Source organism: Psammomys obesus, unplaced genomic scaffold (assembly GCF_907164565.1).
Source record: "Psammomys obesus unplaced genomic scaffold, mPsaObe1.curated_primary_1811, whole genome shotgun sequence".
NCBI lineage: Eukaryota > Metazoa > Chordata > Mammalia > Rodentia > Muridae > Psammomys > Psammomys obesus.
This window is the reverse complement of record NW_026596225.1, coordinates 3,327,859-3,343,446: the sequence shown is the minus strand read 5'-3', so window position 1 is coordinate 3,343,446 and position 15,588 is coordinate 3,327,859. Positions and strand designations below refer to the sequence as shown.

The 15,588-nt window shown below is 61.2% G+C and overlaps 1 protein-coding gene across 4 annotated transcripts in view; it reads left to right on the top strand.

Moving 5' to 3' along the window:
* Unc5a (unc-5 netrin receptor A) overlaps positions 1-15,479 on the top strand; it is a 52,822-nt gene extending 37,343 nt beyond the window's left edge. The window contains exons 2-16 of one of the 4 annotated variants that reach the window (XM_055595785.1): positions 746-967; positions 5,588-5,731; positions 5,956-6,059; positions 6,176-6,356; positions 6,966-7,133; positions 7,700-7,864; positions 9,118-9,306; positions 9,406-9,708; positions 12,129-12,216; positions 12,432-12,600; positions 12,761-12,994; positions 13,073-13,222; positions 13,292-13,456; positions 13,959-14,137; positions 14,298-15,479. In XM_055595785.1, coding sequence (XP_055451760.1) covers positions 746-967; positions 5,588-5,731; positions 5,956-6,059; positions 6,176-6,356; positions 6,966-7,133; positions 7,700-7,864; positions 9,118-9,306; positions 9,406-9,708; positions 12,129-12,216; positions 12,432-12,600; positions 12,761-12,994; positions 13,073-13,222; positions 13,292-13,456; positions 13,959-14,137; positions 14,298-14,463 — 2,627 coding nt within the window. In that variant the 3' untranslated portion in view covers positions 14,464-15,479. Of the gene's footprint in view, positions 1-745; positions 968-5,584; positions 5,732-5,955; positions 6,060-6,175; positions 6,357-6,965; positions 7,134-7,699; positions 7,865-9,117; positions 9,307-9,405; positions 9,709-12,128; positions 12,217-12,431; positions 12,601-12,760; positions 12,995-13,072; positions 13,223-13,291; positions 13,457-13,958; positions 14,138-14,297 lie in introns of all 4 variants that reach the window. The other 3 variants (XM_055595784.1, XM_055595788.1, XM_055595786.1) reach the window with 3 other exon arrangements.
* Positions 15,480-15,588: the final 109 nt, after the last annotated feature.

Genomic DNA, 15,588 nt, shown 5'->3' with positions numbered 1-15,588 from the left:
TTTCTTTCTTTCTTTCTTTCTTTCTTTCTTTCTTTCTTTCTTTCTTTCTTTCTTTTTTGTCAAGACAGGGTTTCTCTGTGTAGCCCTAGCTGTCCTGGACTAGCTTTGTAGATCAGGCTGGCCTTGAACTCACAGAGATCCGATTGCCTCTGTCTCCCTGAGTGCTGGGATTACAGGTGTGTGTGCCACCGAGCCCAGCAATGGCACTTATCTTAAGTGCCAGGGCCCTCCACCTTCACCTAGAGCCATGGTTCTCAACCTGTGGGCCATGACCCCTTCAGGGGTCAAACAACTCTTTCACAGGGGTGGCGTAAGACCATTGGAAAACACAGATGTTTACATCACAGTTCATAACAGTAGCAAAACTACAGTTAGGAAGTAGCAACAAATTAGTTTTATGGTTGGGTGAGCACAACTTGAGGAGCTGTATCAAGGGGAGCAGCATCGGGGAAGCTGAGGCCCACCGCTCAAACTACTAGGGAAAGCGCCTGCCAGGCCAAATCCCAACTTCTCCTAAGAGGTTGCAACAGCGTTTTCCCTGCTGTGGTGCATCTGAGGCCTCCCGAGAGCTGACGCCCCTTAGCGTCTCTGTGCTGCTTCAGACGGTCATGGGTCCTCTCTTACGCTAATTTGCAGTTGAGGACATGGGCTCAGAAAGCTGAGAAGTGGCTGCTTTTGCTGTGGCCGCTGCCCCCACCATTCTCAGGGAGGACCTGGCTTACGTCTTCCCTTCCTCTTCTTGCAGGTGCCCAGCAGAGTGCCACAGTGGCCAACCCGGTACCAGGTGCCAACCCAGAGCTGCTCCCCCACTTCCTGGTCGAGCCTGAGGATGTGTACATCGTCAAGAACAGGCCGGTGCTGCTGGTGTGCAAGGCCGAGCCCGCCACCCAGATCTTCTTCAAGTGCAACGGGGAGTGGGTGCGCCAGGGAGACCACGTGATCGAGCGAAGCACTGACGGCAGCAGTGGTGAGCCCTGGGCAGGGTGTCTGGGCGGGGGGAGGAGGGTGTCAGCCGGCCCCTCGGGCATGCGGGGGTGTGCGGGGGTGTGCAGGACCAGGGCACTGCTGGCCGGCTGCCTTCCTCAGCACCAGACAGAACTCCACACTTGGCAGCTCACGGGTACACGAAGGCCTTCTCTGAGAGATGCTCCACACACACATCAGCTTGGAAAGAAAGAGGGAAGACCCTCCGAATTCATCCACTGGCATGCCCCGGGTCTCCCGGTGAAAGCTGACAAGAGGAGGTACAGCTGAGACTGAAGGGGTGCACAAAATCAGAGCAGCCTGGCCAGAGCTGCCTGCAAAGAAGGAGTGGAGCCGGGCATGGTGGGGACGCCTGGAATCACAGCACTCGGGGAGGAGGAGGCAAGCGCATCTCTGTGAGTCCGAGGCCAGCCTGGTTTACAAAGCAGGTCCAGGACAGCCAGGGCTACACAGAGACCCTGTCTCAACAAAACAACAACAACAAAGCTGGTAGAAGTGAATGAGTTCCACATAAGGGCTCCTTCTCCGCTTGTTTTCTGCTCTCTGTGCAAGCGCTACTTCCCATTCCCTCTGCTGGGAAACACAGTCCCTCAAGAGAGTCAATGGGGCGACCTCTTAGGAAGAAGAGAGCAGAGCTGAGCTTCCTCCGGGCTCACAGGCATGCTGGTCACGGCTAAGAAATAAAGGTGCATGAGGCTCACAGGGGAAGGCATGGCCTAGGAGGCTTCAGACTCCAGGGCAGTGTGACCAGAGCTGTGGGTGACACGTGGGCCAGTGTGGAGGCTGACGAGAGACGCAAACCTAAAACGACTGAGCTGAGAGGGGCAGAGAGGTTCTAAAAGCACAGGCAAGACCAATAAGTATCCTCCCATTGCCAGCCCTGGTCCCAGGCAGCAGGTGCGCAAGGGGGAATGGGTAGAGAGCCCTGAATTGGCTACCGGTGCTCCCCAAGAGCAGGGCCACAGAGGCAGCCAGTGGTACACATAGAGGATCCAGTTCAGTCCTACGCTCTGTCCAGCAAGAACTCAGCCAGCCTGAAGCACAGCACATACCCTAGGAGCCAGCACATCGGGGTGGTCACGAGCCACAGGACTGTCTGCCGGGCAGACAGGCAGTACCAGGACTACACAGATGCTAAAAGGGGGCAAGGAAGGACCCAGAGTGACTCAGAGCATGGCCCAGGCCATGGGGAAGCAGGATCTGGTGGTGGCTACCCAGGTGGCTACCCGGTGGGAGTGTTCCCCTGTCCAAAGGGGTGGGGCAAGAGACAAAACACCAGTCCTTGAGGGTGGCTCAGGCTTGGTGAGAAAGTGGGCCTGGGATCCCGGCAGATGTCAGGAACACTGTGCTTGGACCTGTGCTGTGGGAGGCTCACGCAGGAAGATGATGAAGCTGTGGCCTGGGGGAGCAGTTGAAAGCACTGGCTATTGTGAATGCAAGCCAAAGAGCCGCAGGTTGGGACAGTGCCTGACCTCGCCCTCAAAAGCAGCCTGTGTTACAGAGAAGACCAAGAGACGGAGGCCTTGACCTCGCCCTGTCCAGGACCCTCACAGGGCTCCAGTACATCTTCCGGCCCACAGAGAGGCCGGATCCCTCCCCCACCGTGTGCCAGCTCAGCCAACAGCAGAGGCCTCAGAGACTCTGCTCCCTGGCCTGGTCCCTGGGTTAGCGGCTCCTGGCCGAGTCTGTACTCCGCACTGTTCCAGCCGCAGCATGCCGGCTGCCTGCCACTCCTCCCTGCAGCCCCAGGCATCCGCTGCACCCCCCTGCACCCCCTCTGCGCCGGGCACCACTTAGGTGCTGACGATTCGGCCCCCCGCAGCTCTCAGACTGCTGTTCCAGCTTTGACTCGCACCTGCAGAAGGGAGCTAGGGAGCAAGCTCAAGAAGGGGCTAGACAGTAGCAGCGCCTCCAAGACTGGAGGGTCAGGGGCCGGGAGTTCGGCTCTGGAGCCCACGTTGTCTGGGCGTGAGGACCCCCAGGCCCCAGCTCAGCTCTTTTCATCGGTGGGCTGGGGTGAGGGGGTGTGCAGGTTGGGGGAGAAGCCCTGTAATTGATTGCACAGGCAGAGTAACATTTTATGTCATGGTGAGCCCTGCAGCTGCCACGGCAGGTCCCCCAGGAAAGGACCGAGAAGGAAGCTGCAGGAGAAAGGTCGCTCTGAGGACCTGTCCATCCCTTCTGACCTCAAGCACCTCACAAGGTCTCATGTGCACAGTCTGCCTGGGACCCAGGCCCTGTCTGACTGAGCATCCTGGCACCTTGGCAACAAACACTCTGACAGCCCCCAGCCTCCACCCCTCCTGGCACCTGTGGTTGGCACCTCCACAGATGCGAAGAAGCAGAATCGTGGGGACACAGCCCATGTAACCTTCAGGTCCCTCTTCTGCCTCGAACGTCCATCTGGGCCTCCAGTGGCCAGCACATCACAGCTCACTGAGCTAATGACCTTGGCCATGAACCAGGCTGCTAGGAGGCCAGGAGGAGGGCATCCTCACCTGCGCACAGAGGCCGTGGCAAAAGCATCTTGCAAGTGCACAGACCGAAGGCCCTGAGCCAGTCTGGCCAGGCAGGCGTGGCAGGGGTTAGAGCTCCATGAGGACCTGCGCCCTGTTTATTCATGTATAAGGGTTAAGGCGGCAGAGAGGACTCTCACAAGAGACAAATGCCCAGCCTTTGCCTTCATTTTCCATCCGGAAAGCCAGGGGAAGCCTGGAATCTGTAAAAGAAGGTGCTGGCCTCTGGTATGGAGTATAATTCTTTATGTTAAACTGAGGGCTTATTAAAATCAGATAGAAGAGCCCACCCCAGCTTCAGAGCACACCCACCCTCCAGCCCCCAGAAATGCTCAGTGAGTCCTCACTGTGACCCCATCGGTGTACAGCTGCATTCACACACACCCAGCCCTAGTTCCCCCACCCCGGGGCCCCTCCTTCCTCTCCAAGGCTGGCACCCCCTCCTGTTTCCTAGCCAGGGCCTGACTCTGCCCCACTCAGAGTCAACTCCCAGAAAGCAGGCTGTTGGAGGGCAGGGCAAGGTCTAGACCCCACCTCCACCCTCAGAGCTTATAGGGCAAGGGCCTCCCCTGCAGAGGTGCTAGGTCATCCTGGATAAACTTGGCCCTGCCATTCGAGGCAGCAGGAAGATGTGGAAAGAGGATTGAGGAGGACAGAAACCGAAGAAAGTGCTTCAGTTTAGCGCTGTCTCCCAGCTGATCGGCCCTGGAGTAGTGTGTAACGGGAAAACTGGGGCTCGGGGGGTGGGGGGAGGTACCCCAGGTCAGAGTGCTCTGGAGGTTGTCCATCCCTGATGCTGGGATGGGAAGAAAGGAGAGGAGATTGATCCTGCTCCCCCGTGACTCTGTCTCAGAGGCCTCACGATGACAGATAGCTGGTGCCCAGCGCTCTTCTCCGGCACCAAGCCCTGTGAAGGGCGCTTTGGCTCTTAGCCCCACCCAGCTTCCACACAGTAGGAAGAGCGGGAGAGTATCCAGAGCAGAGATAAGTTGTAGTCATGGCAGCCGGAGGTGGCCCTAGACACCTGTGAGAACCAGCCGGGATGAGTGACAGAAACATCTGGGGGCCCTGGGCTGCAGCTGGAGAGAGTCCCGGAGGAGGGTCTAGAAAGGGTCAGGGAGACGAGTTACAGAAATGAAGAAGGAAAGCAAGTCTCCTGGCCTGGCTGGCTCAGCTGGGCTCACTGCTCCTGCAATGCAACCCTAATTGAATTTCTCTGTTAACAATGGGAACACATTGGCAGCCGGCCTCTCTCTCTCTTTCTGATAAGCCAATGACCCAAGGGAAATTGGGGTCAGGAGGAGGAGAAATTGGAAACAAACAGTCTTTTCTCACTCCTGGGGCAGTGGTTTTGGTTGCAGACCAGGGGTGGGAGGTGGCATGGCGATGGACCAACATTTCCCATTCTGGATTGTCAGAGAGGCCAGGACCCCTCCATCACCACCCCCTTGCTGACCCTTTACCTCTCACAGTTACCCCCCGGGGTGAGCACAGTTAGGCCACCCAGTGACTGTGGAACACAGGCCACCCTGGGTTCAGACCACGCTGGTCTGAATTTGCTTGTGGCATATCACGCGTTTTCTGCACCTGCCTCCTCATGGAGCAGGGCGCTCCCAAGGAGCACGGGTAAGAGCAGATCCAGGGAAGGGAGTGGCGAGGTGAGCTACCCCCAGCATTCGGGAAACCCTGAGTCCCTGGAGCTACACCTATCCTGCCTGGCAGCTGTAATAAAAGCTGTTACATTATCACCTGTCAGATCTACCTGCTAGGCCTCCAGGGAGGCCAACAGGCTTCCCTCCCCTCCCTCTCCTCCATCTGCTGCACCCTTCCTTCCTCAGAACCTGGTTAACCAACCACCTTAGAGACCTTCCCATCAGTGACTTACCTGAGACAGGCCACAGGGGACAAAATGGAGTGAGTGAGGTTCTGGAGGCCCTAGAAGCCGTACTCTTACGTCCAGGAGATGTCAGCATCCCTGAGGTTGCCCTGAAGCCCCCTCCAGGCCGAGGGGGGCTCGCAGGTCAACAGGTGGTGCAGGGAGGCAGCGGGCCTGGGATGGAGCTCAGTGCAGCCCCTGACCCCAGCAGGGCTGCCGACCATGGAGGTCCGAATCAACGTGTCAAGGCAGCAGGTGGAGAAAGTGTTCGGCCTGGAGGAGTACTGGTGCCAGTGTGTGGCGTGGAGCTCCTCAGGGACCACCAAAAGCCAGAAGGCCTACATCCGGATCGCCTGTGAGTGCTAGGCCTGTGGGTCAGGCCGTGGTCACTGCAGGGTATCGCCTGGAGAGGGAGCCACAGGCTTCCTGAAGGCCACGCCTCCCCGGGGGGGGGGTAGAGGAGGTGCCGTGTTCCCCGGTGCACTGGGCACCCTCCTCTGTCGTGTGTCATGGTTCTGGCAGGGCCGAGGGCCAGCTGGGCTGAGCCAGGCACTTAAAGAGGCTGGTTTCTTCCTCCAGATTTGCGCAAGAACTTCGAGCAGGAGCCGCTGGCCAAGGAAGTGTCGCTGGAGCAGGGCATTGTCCTGCCCTGTCGCCCTCCAGAAGGCATCCCACCAGCTGAGGTGAGTGAGGCTGTGGGCCCCCGGACCTGTGACTCCGACCCCTCCGAAGCTCAGGCTCCTGGCCACCACCTCCCCGGCGGTCCCTCTAGTCAGGCCAGCATGGCTTGTCCCCCTAGGTGGAGTGGCTCCGAAATGAGGACCTGGTGGACCCCTCCCTGGACCCCAACGTGTACATCACGCGGGAGCACAGCCTGGTGGTCCGGCAGGCCCGCCTGGCAGACACTGGCAACTACACGTGCGTGGCCAAGAACATCGTAGCCCGCCGCCGCAGTGCCTCAGCCGCAGTCATTGTCTACGGTGGGTCCCGGGGCGCACTGGTCACAGGAAGAGGTACTGAGGTGCCCTCAGGGAAGTGACTCGTGTGGCTCATAGGATGGAAGGGCCTAGCGCAAGGGCCAGGCTGCCCGGACGGCGGCCTGGCTAGGAAGGAGGCGGAGGCCCGTCTGGACAAAGCGATGGGACAGGCTGTGGTCTCTGAGTGGGGCGCTCAGCGCAGGGCACGGAGAGGCGAGGGGAAGCGCAGAGAAGCATAACAAGTCGTCCTTGTGCTTCTCGGTCCCCAGAATGGGAAGTAGAGCCACATAATCTGAGACCCCCCAGGAGCAGGCAGAGGGAGGTCTTACGGGAGCTGCCCCATGAGGAGCTGGGTTCCAGCTGGAGGCGCCCTGTGAGCCGCAGCTTAGCCCGGCCGCCCTGACGCTTGCCAAGAGAAGGGTAGAGTTTGTGAAGGTGCTGCGAGGCCCTGGGGCCCAGCGTCCTAGGCCTGGCCGCTCAGGCTTTCTCCCAGCAGGCAGCAGCCCGCTCGATCCCAGCTCGTAGGCCCTTCACCCTCCTGCCCCATCCCTTGGACCAGCATGTCTGAGGAAGCCCCCGCTCCCTGACCCCAGTCCTTCTCTATCCGGCCAGTGAACGGGGGCTGGTCCACGTGGACGGAGTGGTCCGTCTGCAGCGCCAGCTGTGGGCGTGGCTGGCAGAAACGGAGCCGGAGCTGCACCAACCCGGCACCTCTCAACGGGGGCGCCTTCTGTGAGGGGCAGAATGTCCAGAAAACAGCCTGCGCCACTCTGTGCCCAGGTACCAGCGGCCACCGCCTCCTGCATCGTTCCTCACACGCCATCTCCGTGGCCTGGCTCCATCGCACCCACCAGCCTGCCCCCCATGGCTCCATCCCACCTGCCTGCCACGCAGGGCCAGGCTCAGTCTGAGGTGGGGATCAGGGCACAGTGTGGTCACAGTCGGGGCTCGGTCTGTGTCCAGGCCTGGGCTCAGTTTAGGGTCTCAGGTGCAATCTGAAAGGACAGGATCTAGGCTCAGCCTGGGGCCGCACAATCCGCCTGTGCCTGGGACCAGAAGGGCCATCGTGTGACCAAGAGCCCAGGACGAGGGCAGCCTCCCTGGGTGGAGAGAGCCACGCGGCCCCTGGTACCATCGCGCCTCCCTGCCATTAGCATGTGTCATCAAGGCTAGCTGGACACTCAGGGTCCCACAGACTGGAGGGCCTGACCCTGGCACTGTACCCAAGTCCAGGCCGGCTCGCCCTGCCTGGTCCAGATGACTCGTGGGGCCACACAGGCGGGCCGCTCGAGCCAGCTCCCTGCGCTGACCGTGCTGTTCACTCTCTGCCTGTCTGTCTCGTCCAGTGGATGGGAGCTGGAGCCCGTGGAGTAAGTGGTCTGCCTGTGGGCTGGACTGCACCCACTGGCGGAGCCGGGAGTGCTCTGACCCTGCGCCCCGCAATGGAGGTGAGGAGTGCCGGGGCGCCGACCTGGACACCCGCAACTGTACCAGCGACCTCTGCCTTCACAGTGAGTCTCCTCTGCCCCGGGCTCGCTTCAGCCAGCCCTGGCCGGCCCTAGAGGCTGTGGTCAAGGCAGCCATCCTCTTGCCATAGACTGTCTCCCCAGAGCTTGGGACCCTAGGGGTCCCCTTCATCCCCAGCACTCCCATCCGTCACCACCCTCCTCCTCACACGCACAGATGTGAGCCCTGACTCGTGTGCACACCCACCTCCCCCCCCAGCCCTGAAATTACCCCATCCCCCAAGTGCACATGGAAGTCCTGTGGGGATGCTGGGCTGAGGAGGCCCTGTTAATTACAAGGCCATAACTAACAATTAAAGATCTCTGCTGGATTTTTTTTTTTTTCTCGAGATTACACCCTCCCCTATTCTTTCAATTAAAAACCTAATTATCTGTGTCAATTCCTTTCTGATGGACATTTCTTCCATTATGCAAAACCCTCAAAAATCAATAGAGCCTCCTCTGAGCACTTAGCCCCCCACCCCTCCCCAGTGCCAGGGCTGGTGGGACACAGGGGCCCCGAACTGACCCGGAGTCACATGAGAAGCTGATCGCCCATATGTATCTATTTTCTGTTGCTATAATGAGACGGCAAGAGAGGCTTATTAGTTTCAGAGCCCCAAATTCCAGATAGCATGGTACTGGCAAACACGATGCCACCACCCCCAACAAGCCACATTATCTAGCGGCAGATGGTACCATGTCAGCATCGCATACGAGAGAGCTCACATGTCAAGAGAGGAGACAGACACAGAGAGATGGGAACCCTCCCCAGACTGAGGGCAGCTCACAAGGACACAATGCCCTCCCGCTGGGTCCCACCTCCTAGGAGGTCCCCCTGCCCTGCACAGTGCTACAGTGGGGACCAGGTCTGTAATATGAATCCTTAGGCAGGCACATGCAAACCACAGCGCCAGACTTTGGCTAACCCAGGAGTTCACCTTGCCCCAGCCACCCTTGATCCCCAGGGGCCTAGCAGCCAAGGACAGACCTCTCGCCCCAGGGAAGTAACCCTTCCCCTCCCTCACTCTCTTGACAACCTCAGGCCAAATGTCATGCCTGTGAGGAATGGGGTTTGTTCAGTCCCGAGCAAGGCAACGGCATGGCCAGGGTGAGAATAGCACGTGCCGATGCTGTGCGCCCTGCCTCCTGTCCACTGCCCAGTGCTGAGTCCTTGTTCTCCTGGGGCGTAGGTCACAGGCCTCCCTTCGCAGCCCCTGAAGCCCTGCCCTTCCCCAAGACGGCGCTCTCTCTTGCAGCTGCTTCTGGCCCTGAGGATGTGGCCCTCTACATAGGCCTTGTGGCTGTGGCGGTCTGCCTCATCTTGCTGCTGCTTGTCCTCATCCTCATTTATTGCCGGAAGAAGGAAGGACTAGACTCAGATGTGGCCGACTCCTCCATCCTCACCTCAGGCTTCCAACCTGTCAGCATCAAGCCCAGCAAAGCGGGTGAGGTGACCCCCCTTGCTCTCTTGCCTGAACTCCCACAGCAACGGCGCTGGAGGAGCGCTCCTCTGGGCCGCACCTGAGTCTGTCTTTATCCTGTAGACAACCCCCACCTGCTCACCATCCAGCCGGACCTCAGCTCCACCACCACCACCTACCAGGGCAGCCTGTGTCCCCGGCAGGATGGACCCAGCCCCAAGTTCCAGCTCTCCAACGGTCATCTGCTCAGCCCGCTGGGCGGCGGCCGCCACACGCTGCACCACAGCTCGCCCACCTCGGAGGCGGAGGACTTCGTCTCCCGCCTCTCCACCCAAAACTACTTTCGTTCCCTGCCCCGAGGCAGCAGCAACATGGCCTACGGGACCTTCAACTTCCTCGGGGGCCGGCTGATGATCCCTAACACAGGTAGGACCTCAGAGGAGCGGGAGGCGAGAGCGTGAGAGCCGAAGAGGCCGAAGAGGCCAGGCAGCCCAGGTGCTCCTGGGAGTGCAGCCCTGGGGCGGAGCGGCCAGCAGGGAGGAGGTGGCTGAGGAAGGGAGGCAGTTGGAGCTACACTGGGGCCGTGGATGAGTGTCAGCGGCGTGCTGCCTGTGGAAGTGTCCGGTCACCTACCAGCTAGTCAGCCTTCCGTGCAGGGGGCTCTGGGTTGGGCCTTGGGGAGGAGCACCAGGCCGCAGAGGCTCGAAAGTGAGAGACAGCGGAGCCCCCTTTAGAACTTTCACCGCATCCTGGATCCCTCAGCCAGGGCCCCCGAGACCTCTTGCGAATCCGTGCAGAACCTCTTGGGAATCCGTGGACCCTCCTGAGGCTGTCTCTGGAGAAATCACTTCGATCTGTGAGGGGGCTGATCACCGCACTGTTCCCTCTCTTTAGGTGACCCGTGTACCTCAGCATTCCTTAGGGTTCTCTCCAGGTGACGTCACACAGTCTTCCAGCCCAGCCCCCAGTGCTCCCAGGCTAGAGCTCTCGTTCAGCTGCCTCTTGGGCAGCTCCATCTGGATGTCTCACACACCTCAGACTCTTGCCTAAAACAGAATTGTCTCCCGCCGCCCCCCCTTCCCTCAGCCTCCTCCTCTCTGGCTTTCGCCGGCTCACAGTTAGCACTGTCTAGTTGCTTACGCTAGACACTGGCCTGGGGTCACTGTGGGCTCCCACTCTTCCTCCATTACCCCTTGCCACCAGTCAGCCGCAGTCACATAAGGTCCTGTGTGTTCTCCCTTCCCAACAGCCCCCGCCCCCCCCCCCCCCCGCTTCCCACCTTCCCACCTCGTCCTGACCCGTCACCACACCCAGGTTATCACACCTTGCCTCATCCCCTGAACACTCACAGGATGAACAGAGTTGACTACTCGCTCTCCTACTCCGAGCCTTCTAGGGTCCCCTGTTGCTCCCAACAGAGTCCACGTGAGAAGTCCCCCACCCCCCGCCGGCTAGCTGCAGTGTGCTCATGCCCTGTGAGAGGCACTGCTGTGTGTGTCCGCCCCACAGACCCTTGGCACCTGAACACACGATGCCGTCCCTTGCTCATAAGGGCCCCTCTGCCTTTCCTGCCGGCTCATCTGTGGTTGCTGTCTCCGCCCACACACCCCTCAGGACAGGGCACGATGAATCCTCAGGGGACAGGAAGGGGAGGTGGCACCGGTTGGCTGTGACAGACAGGCAGACAGGCATGTGCCCAGTGGTCCCTGCAGTGTGGGCAGCTGCCCGCCCTCCCTGTGTCCCTCTCTGTTGTCTGCTGGCTCTCTCCTCGCTGTACCCAGAGCTAGCACCACTTTTCCTCTCAGCTTTCTGAGTGCCCAGCATGAGCGTTCAATTTTGAATACTCCCCTGCAGCCAGCATTCATGCCAGGGTGCACGTGACTGTCACCAACACCAGTGGCCTCAGGTTCTAGAAGCACATGCCAGTGAAGGAAGCCACAGCTGCAGGAACGTGGTCACTGGATCCCCCTTGTGGCTTCGGCTCCCTGTCAGTCACACATCACTTACTGGCACAGACAGGCGGGCCTGGCAGGGCGCTCCTGCACCAACCTACTCCAGTGTACCGGAACCATCACTGTTCGTGTGCTGTGCTCCCCTCGCACGGCACTTGGGTGGCCCGACAGTCCAGGCCAGCACCCCCCGGACATCCGTCTGCTTTAGGGATAAAGTCACGGAACGCCTCCCCTTTTCCTGTCTGAGCCGAGAGGCCTCTCCTCATACGGGGCTTCCAGTCCCTGAGGCAGGGCCTCACGCTGTGATTCCTCAGCCCTGTCCTCACTGCATCCACCACTAAACTCCCCTCTCTCCTCCCACTCTGACACTGCACCTGAAAACTCTGGGGCTGTGGCACATCGGAAAAAGGGGAGGGCATCGGGGCCCCAGATCCTGCCCTCCAGGGCCGTTAGAGACCTGTCACACTGGAGTCAGGGGCAGGCAGTGACCGTTTCTTAGGGGACAGGACTAATGGTGGAGGGCCGGAGGACCGCTGTGGCAGGATGCTGAGGTAGCACGGGCGGGGTGGAGGTGCTCAGGATGACGGTGAAGGGCCTCAAGCGCAGGCCTGAGGCAGAAGATGCCCTAGTCCCGAATAACCTCACAGGGCGTGGGAAGCACCTGCGTGGCATCTTCTGTCCTAGTTACGCCTTCTTCCTGTTCCTCGCTGGGTTACCTCAGATGTTCCTGGGTCTCCCTGACTCAGAGTCGTGCCTGTGTGGGTGGTGGGACAGCATGGCAGTCCTTGAAGAACTTCCGTCCCAAGAAGAAGTTGGCTGAAGGGGACACCAGGGTCTGGCTAGCTCACGGGGCGTGGGTGTATAGTAATGGCTCTGACCCCTCTGCCGTTACAGGAATCAGCCTCCTCATCCCCCCAGATGCCATCCCCCGAGGGAAGATCTACGAGATCTACCTCACACTGCACAAGCCAGAAGACGTGAGGTGTGAGCCGGGCCTGGCTGGGCTGGGGGCGGGGAGGGCACCCCCGCCCAGCACTGCTGTGCCTGCCTGGCTGAGGGGGGACAGGGCGTGGGCACACCGAGGCTCACCCTGCCTGGCGTCTCCTGTCCCCAAGTGCCTGCCCCAGCCCCGAGCCCCCAGCCTGCAGGCCTGGCCACTGACTCCTCTCCCTCCCCACCCGTATGTCCCCACTTGAGGTTGCCCCTAGCCGGCTGCCAGACCCTGCTGAGTCCCATCGTTAGCTGCGGGCCCCCAGGCGTCCTGCTCACCCGGCCAGTCATCCTCGCCATGGACCATTGCGGGGAGCCCGGCCCAGACAGCTGGAGCCTGCGCCTCAAAAAGCAGTCCTGCGAGGGCAGCTGGGAGGTAAGCAGGGGCCGGCCTCCGTTCCTCTGGCCTTGGCCTGTGGCAGGCATGTGGCCCTGAGTGTCCCCGAGCTCTGGCCACCTCTTGTTGCTGAGGGTGACCCGAGGCTCGGAGGAGCCCACGGTTGGTTAGGAACTGACCCGTTAGCGCGTGCCCACAGGACGTGCTGCACCTCGGCGAGGAGTCGCCCTCCCACCTCTACTACTGCCAGCTGGAGGCCGGGGCCTGCTACGTCTTCACGGAGCAGCTGGGCCGCTTCGCCCTGGTGGGAGAGGCTCTCAGCGTGGCCGCCACCAAGCGCCTCAGGCTCCTGCTGTTCGCGCCTGTGGCCTGCACATCCCTGGAGTACAACATCCGCGTGTACTGCCTGCACGACACCCACGACGCGCTCAAGGTTGGCGGGCCACCTCGTCCGGGGGTGCGGGGAGGGGGATGCCCGCCCGCGGGCCGCGCTGACCACCCCGGGCCGCAGGAGGTGGTGCAGCTGGAGAAGCAGATGGGCGGGCAGCTGATCCAGGAGCCTCGCGTCCTGCACTTCAAAGACAGCTACCACAACCTGCGTCTCTCCATCCACGATGTTCCCAGCTCCCTGTGGAAGAGCAAGCTCCTCGTCAGCTACCAGGTGAGGCCCAGCCCGCGGCCGGGCTCGGGGCGGCCGGGCCCGCCTGACACCTCCTTGCCGTCCGCACAGGAGATCCCCTTTCATCACATCTGGAACGGCCCGCAGCGGCACCTGCGCTGCAGCTTCACCCTGGAGCGGGTCAATGCCAGCACCAGCGACCTGGCCTGCAAGGTGTGGGCGTGGCAGGTGGAGGGCGACGGGCAAAGCTTCAGCATCAACCTCAACATCACCAAGGTGCGTGGAAAGGTCACGCACTCCGCCACCAGCATCCCAGCGTGCCCCGTCTGGGCCTCGCTGCCCGCCTGCCACCCCTTCCTCACACTCCTCCCAGCCGCTCCCACTTTTCTGGGGACAGAGGTGAAGGTGCAAATGAGCTCTGGGCCGCAGGGTAAGGGCGCAGGAGGAGGCAGCCTTGGCCTGAGGCCCTGGAGGGTGAAGAGCAGGAGTTTCACAGTGTGTGGGAAGGGGCATTTTGGGCATCGGGAACGGAGGGGAGGCTCGGGTGAGGTGGGAGCAGTGGGCGCACATGGTCAGCAGCCGAGCTGGGCAGGGCGGCTTTCTCTAACACTGACCGGGTGTAGGTGACCATGCCTCTGAGACCCAAACAGTAGGGCCCTGTGCACGAGGGAGAGGCGGCGCAGTGCCCTGCCGCCCCTGTTGTCTGGAAACGCCCTTGGCAGAGGCAGCAGCAGCCCGGGCTCTAACTGGCACCTGTTGCGTTCTTCCCATAACCCAGGACACGAGGTTTGCTGAACTGCTGGCTCTGGAGAGTGAAGGGGGGGTCCCAGCCCTGGTGGGCCCCAGTGCCTTCAAGATCCCCTTCCTCATTCGGCAAAAGATCATTACCAGCCTGGACCCGCCCTGCAGCCGGGGTGCCGACTGGCGGACTCTGGCCCAGAAACTTCACCTGGACAGGTGGGTGGATGGGCAGAAGGGGGCAGCCGGGAGGCGTACGGGCTCTGTGCCACAGCGCTAGCGGTGTGTCTGGGGGTGACTCGCTTTGGTCATGCCTGGGACATGGCCGGGCAGCCGGAGTGGGGCTGAGCTCCTGACAGACGCCGCCTCTTCTCTGCAGCCATCTTAGCTTCTTTGCCTCCAAGCCCAGCCCCACAGCCATGATCCTCAACCTCTGGGAGGCCCGGCACTTCCCCAACGGCAACCTCGGCCAGCTGGCAGCGGCTGTGGCCGGACTGGGCCAGCCAGACGCTGGCCTCTTCACGGTGTCGGAGGCCGAGTGCTGAGACCAGCCAGGCCGGTAATGCCTACACTCTCACCAGCTTTGGCACCTGCCAGGGACAGACAAATGCTTGACAGGGGCCCTACCCCCACACCCGGGGAGAGCTGCTTGGACAGGCCCCCCCTGGCTGAAGTTGTCCCTTGCCGCTGGTCCTTCAGACCCTGCCCAGACTCCATCCCTCCATGGCCTGCCTGGCCGGGTTGGTATAGCCACTGCTTCTCACTCTGCCCAGAGTGGACAGTGCCTGGAGCCTGGGCCGAGCCCGGCCCATCTGTGTGTGTGTGTGTGTGCGTGTGTGTGTGTGTCTGTGTGCGCGCGCGCGTGTGATGCTACCTCTCCTCCCGTCCCTTGCCGGGGCCCCGCATACACACAGCACGCACACACGTGCTGGGCTCGGGCCTCGGCCCCGGAGCTCCTGCCTGAGGCGGGCCTTATGCAAACATTTCTGTGCCTGCTGGGTAGGGGTATATTTGAGGGGCCTGGCTTCGAGCCTGGGGGACTGAGGGCCCCAGCTGGACAGGGGCTGGCCCTTGGATTCAGGCACACGGTCACACCACACGGGCACGTGGCCACGCGTGCCTCGTGTGCTCACCTCACACGCACCCCTCTCCTGGGTCATGCAGGACACTCCACCACCACACACATCTCATGCTGCGCACCTGGAGGCTGCTCACGTCTCTCACACCCGGTGTCGGTACACATCTGCCCTCCTCCCACCCACCCAGGGACCCCGACGGCTCCTCCGGACCCTTTCCCTGCCCCCGGCCTCGTGCCCTGCCCAGCGGGGCGTGTGAATATGCAATGGGAGCCCCGGGCTGTACAGTGGCAAGTGTGTGCCGTGGCGTGCCCGTTCCGGGGCTGGCCAGTGCCCCCGAGCGGGGCCTGCTGTGTGAAGCTTGTATCCTGACTCTGTCTTAAGTGCTTTCATGCACTTACACTTGGCCTTATGTACACAGCCTTGCCCGGCTGCCGGGGCATGTAGGGATTTTAGCGGACGTGAATGTAAATAAATTATATATATATATTGCTAACCAGAGTGTTGGTTCTCTCAGAAAGCCATTGGGTGTGGCACATGGTTGTAGGGGGCCACACACGGGTTTCTTTGGGAGCTGTGGGTGGCTGGGCCTGC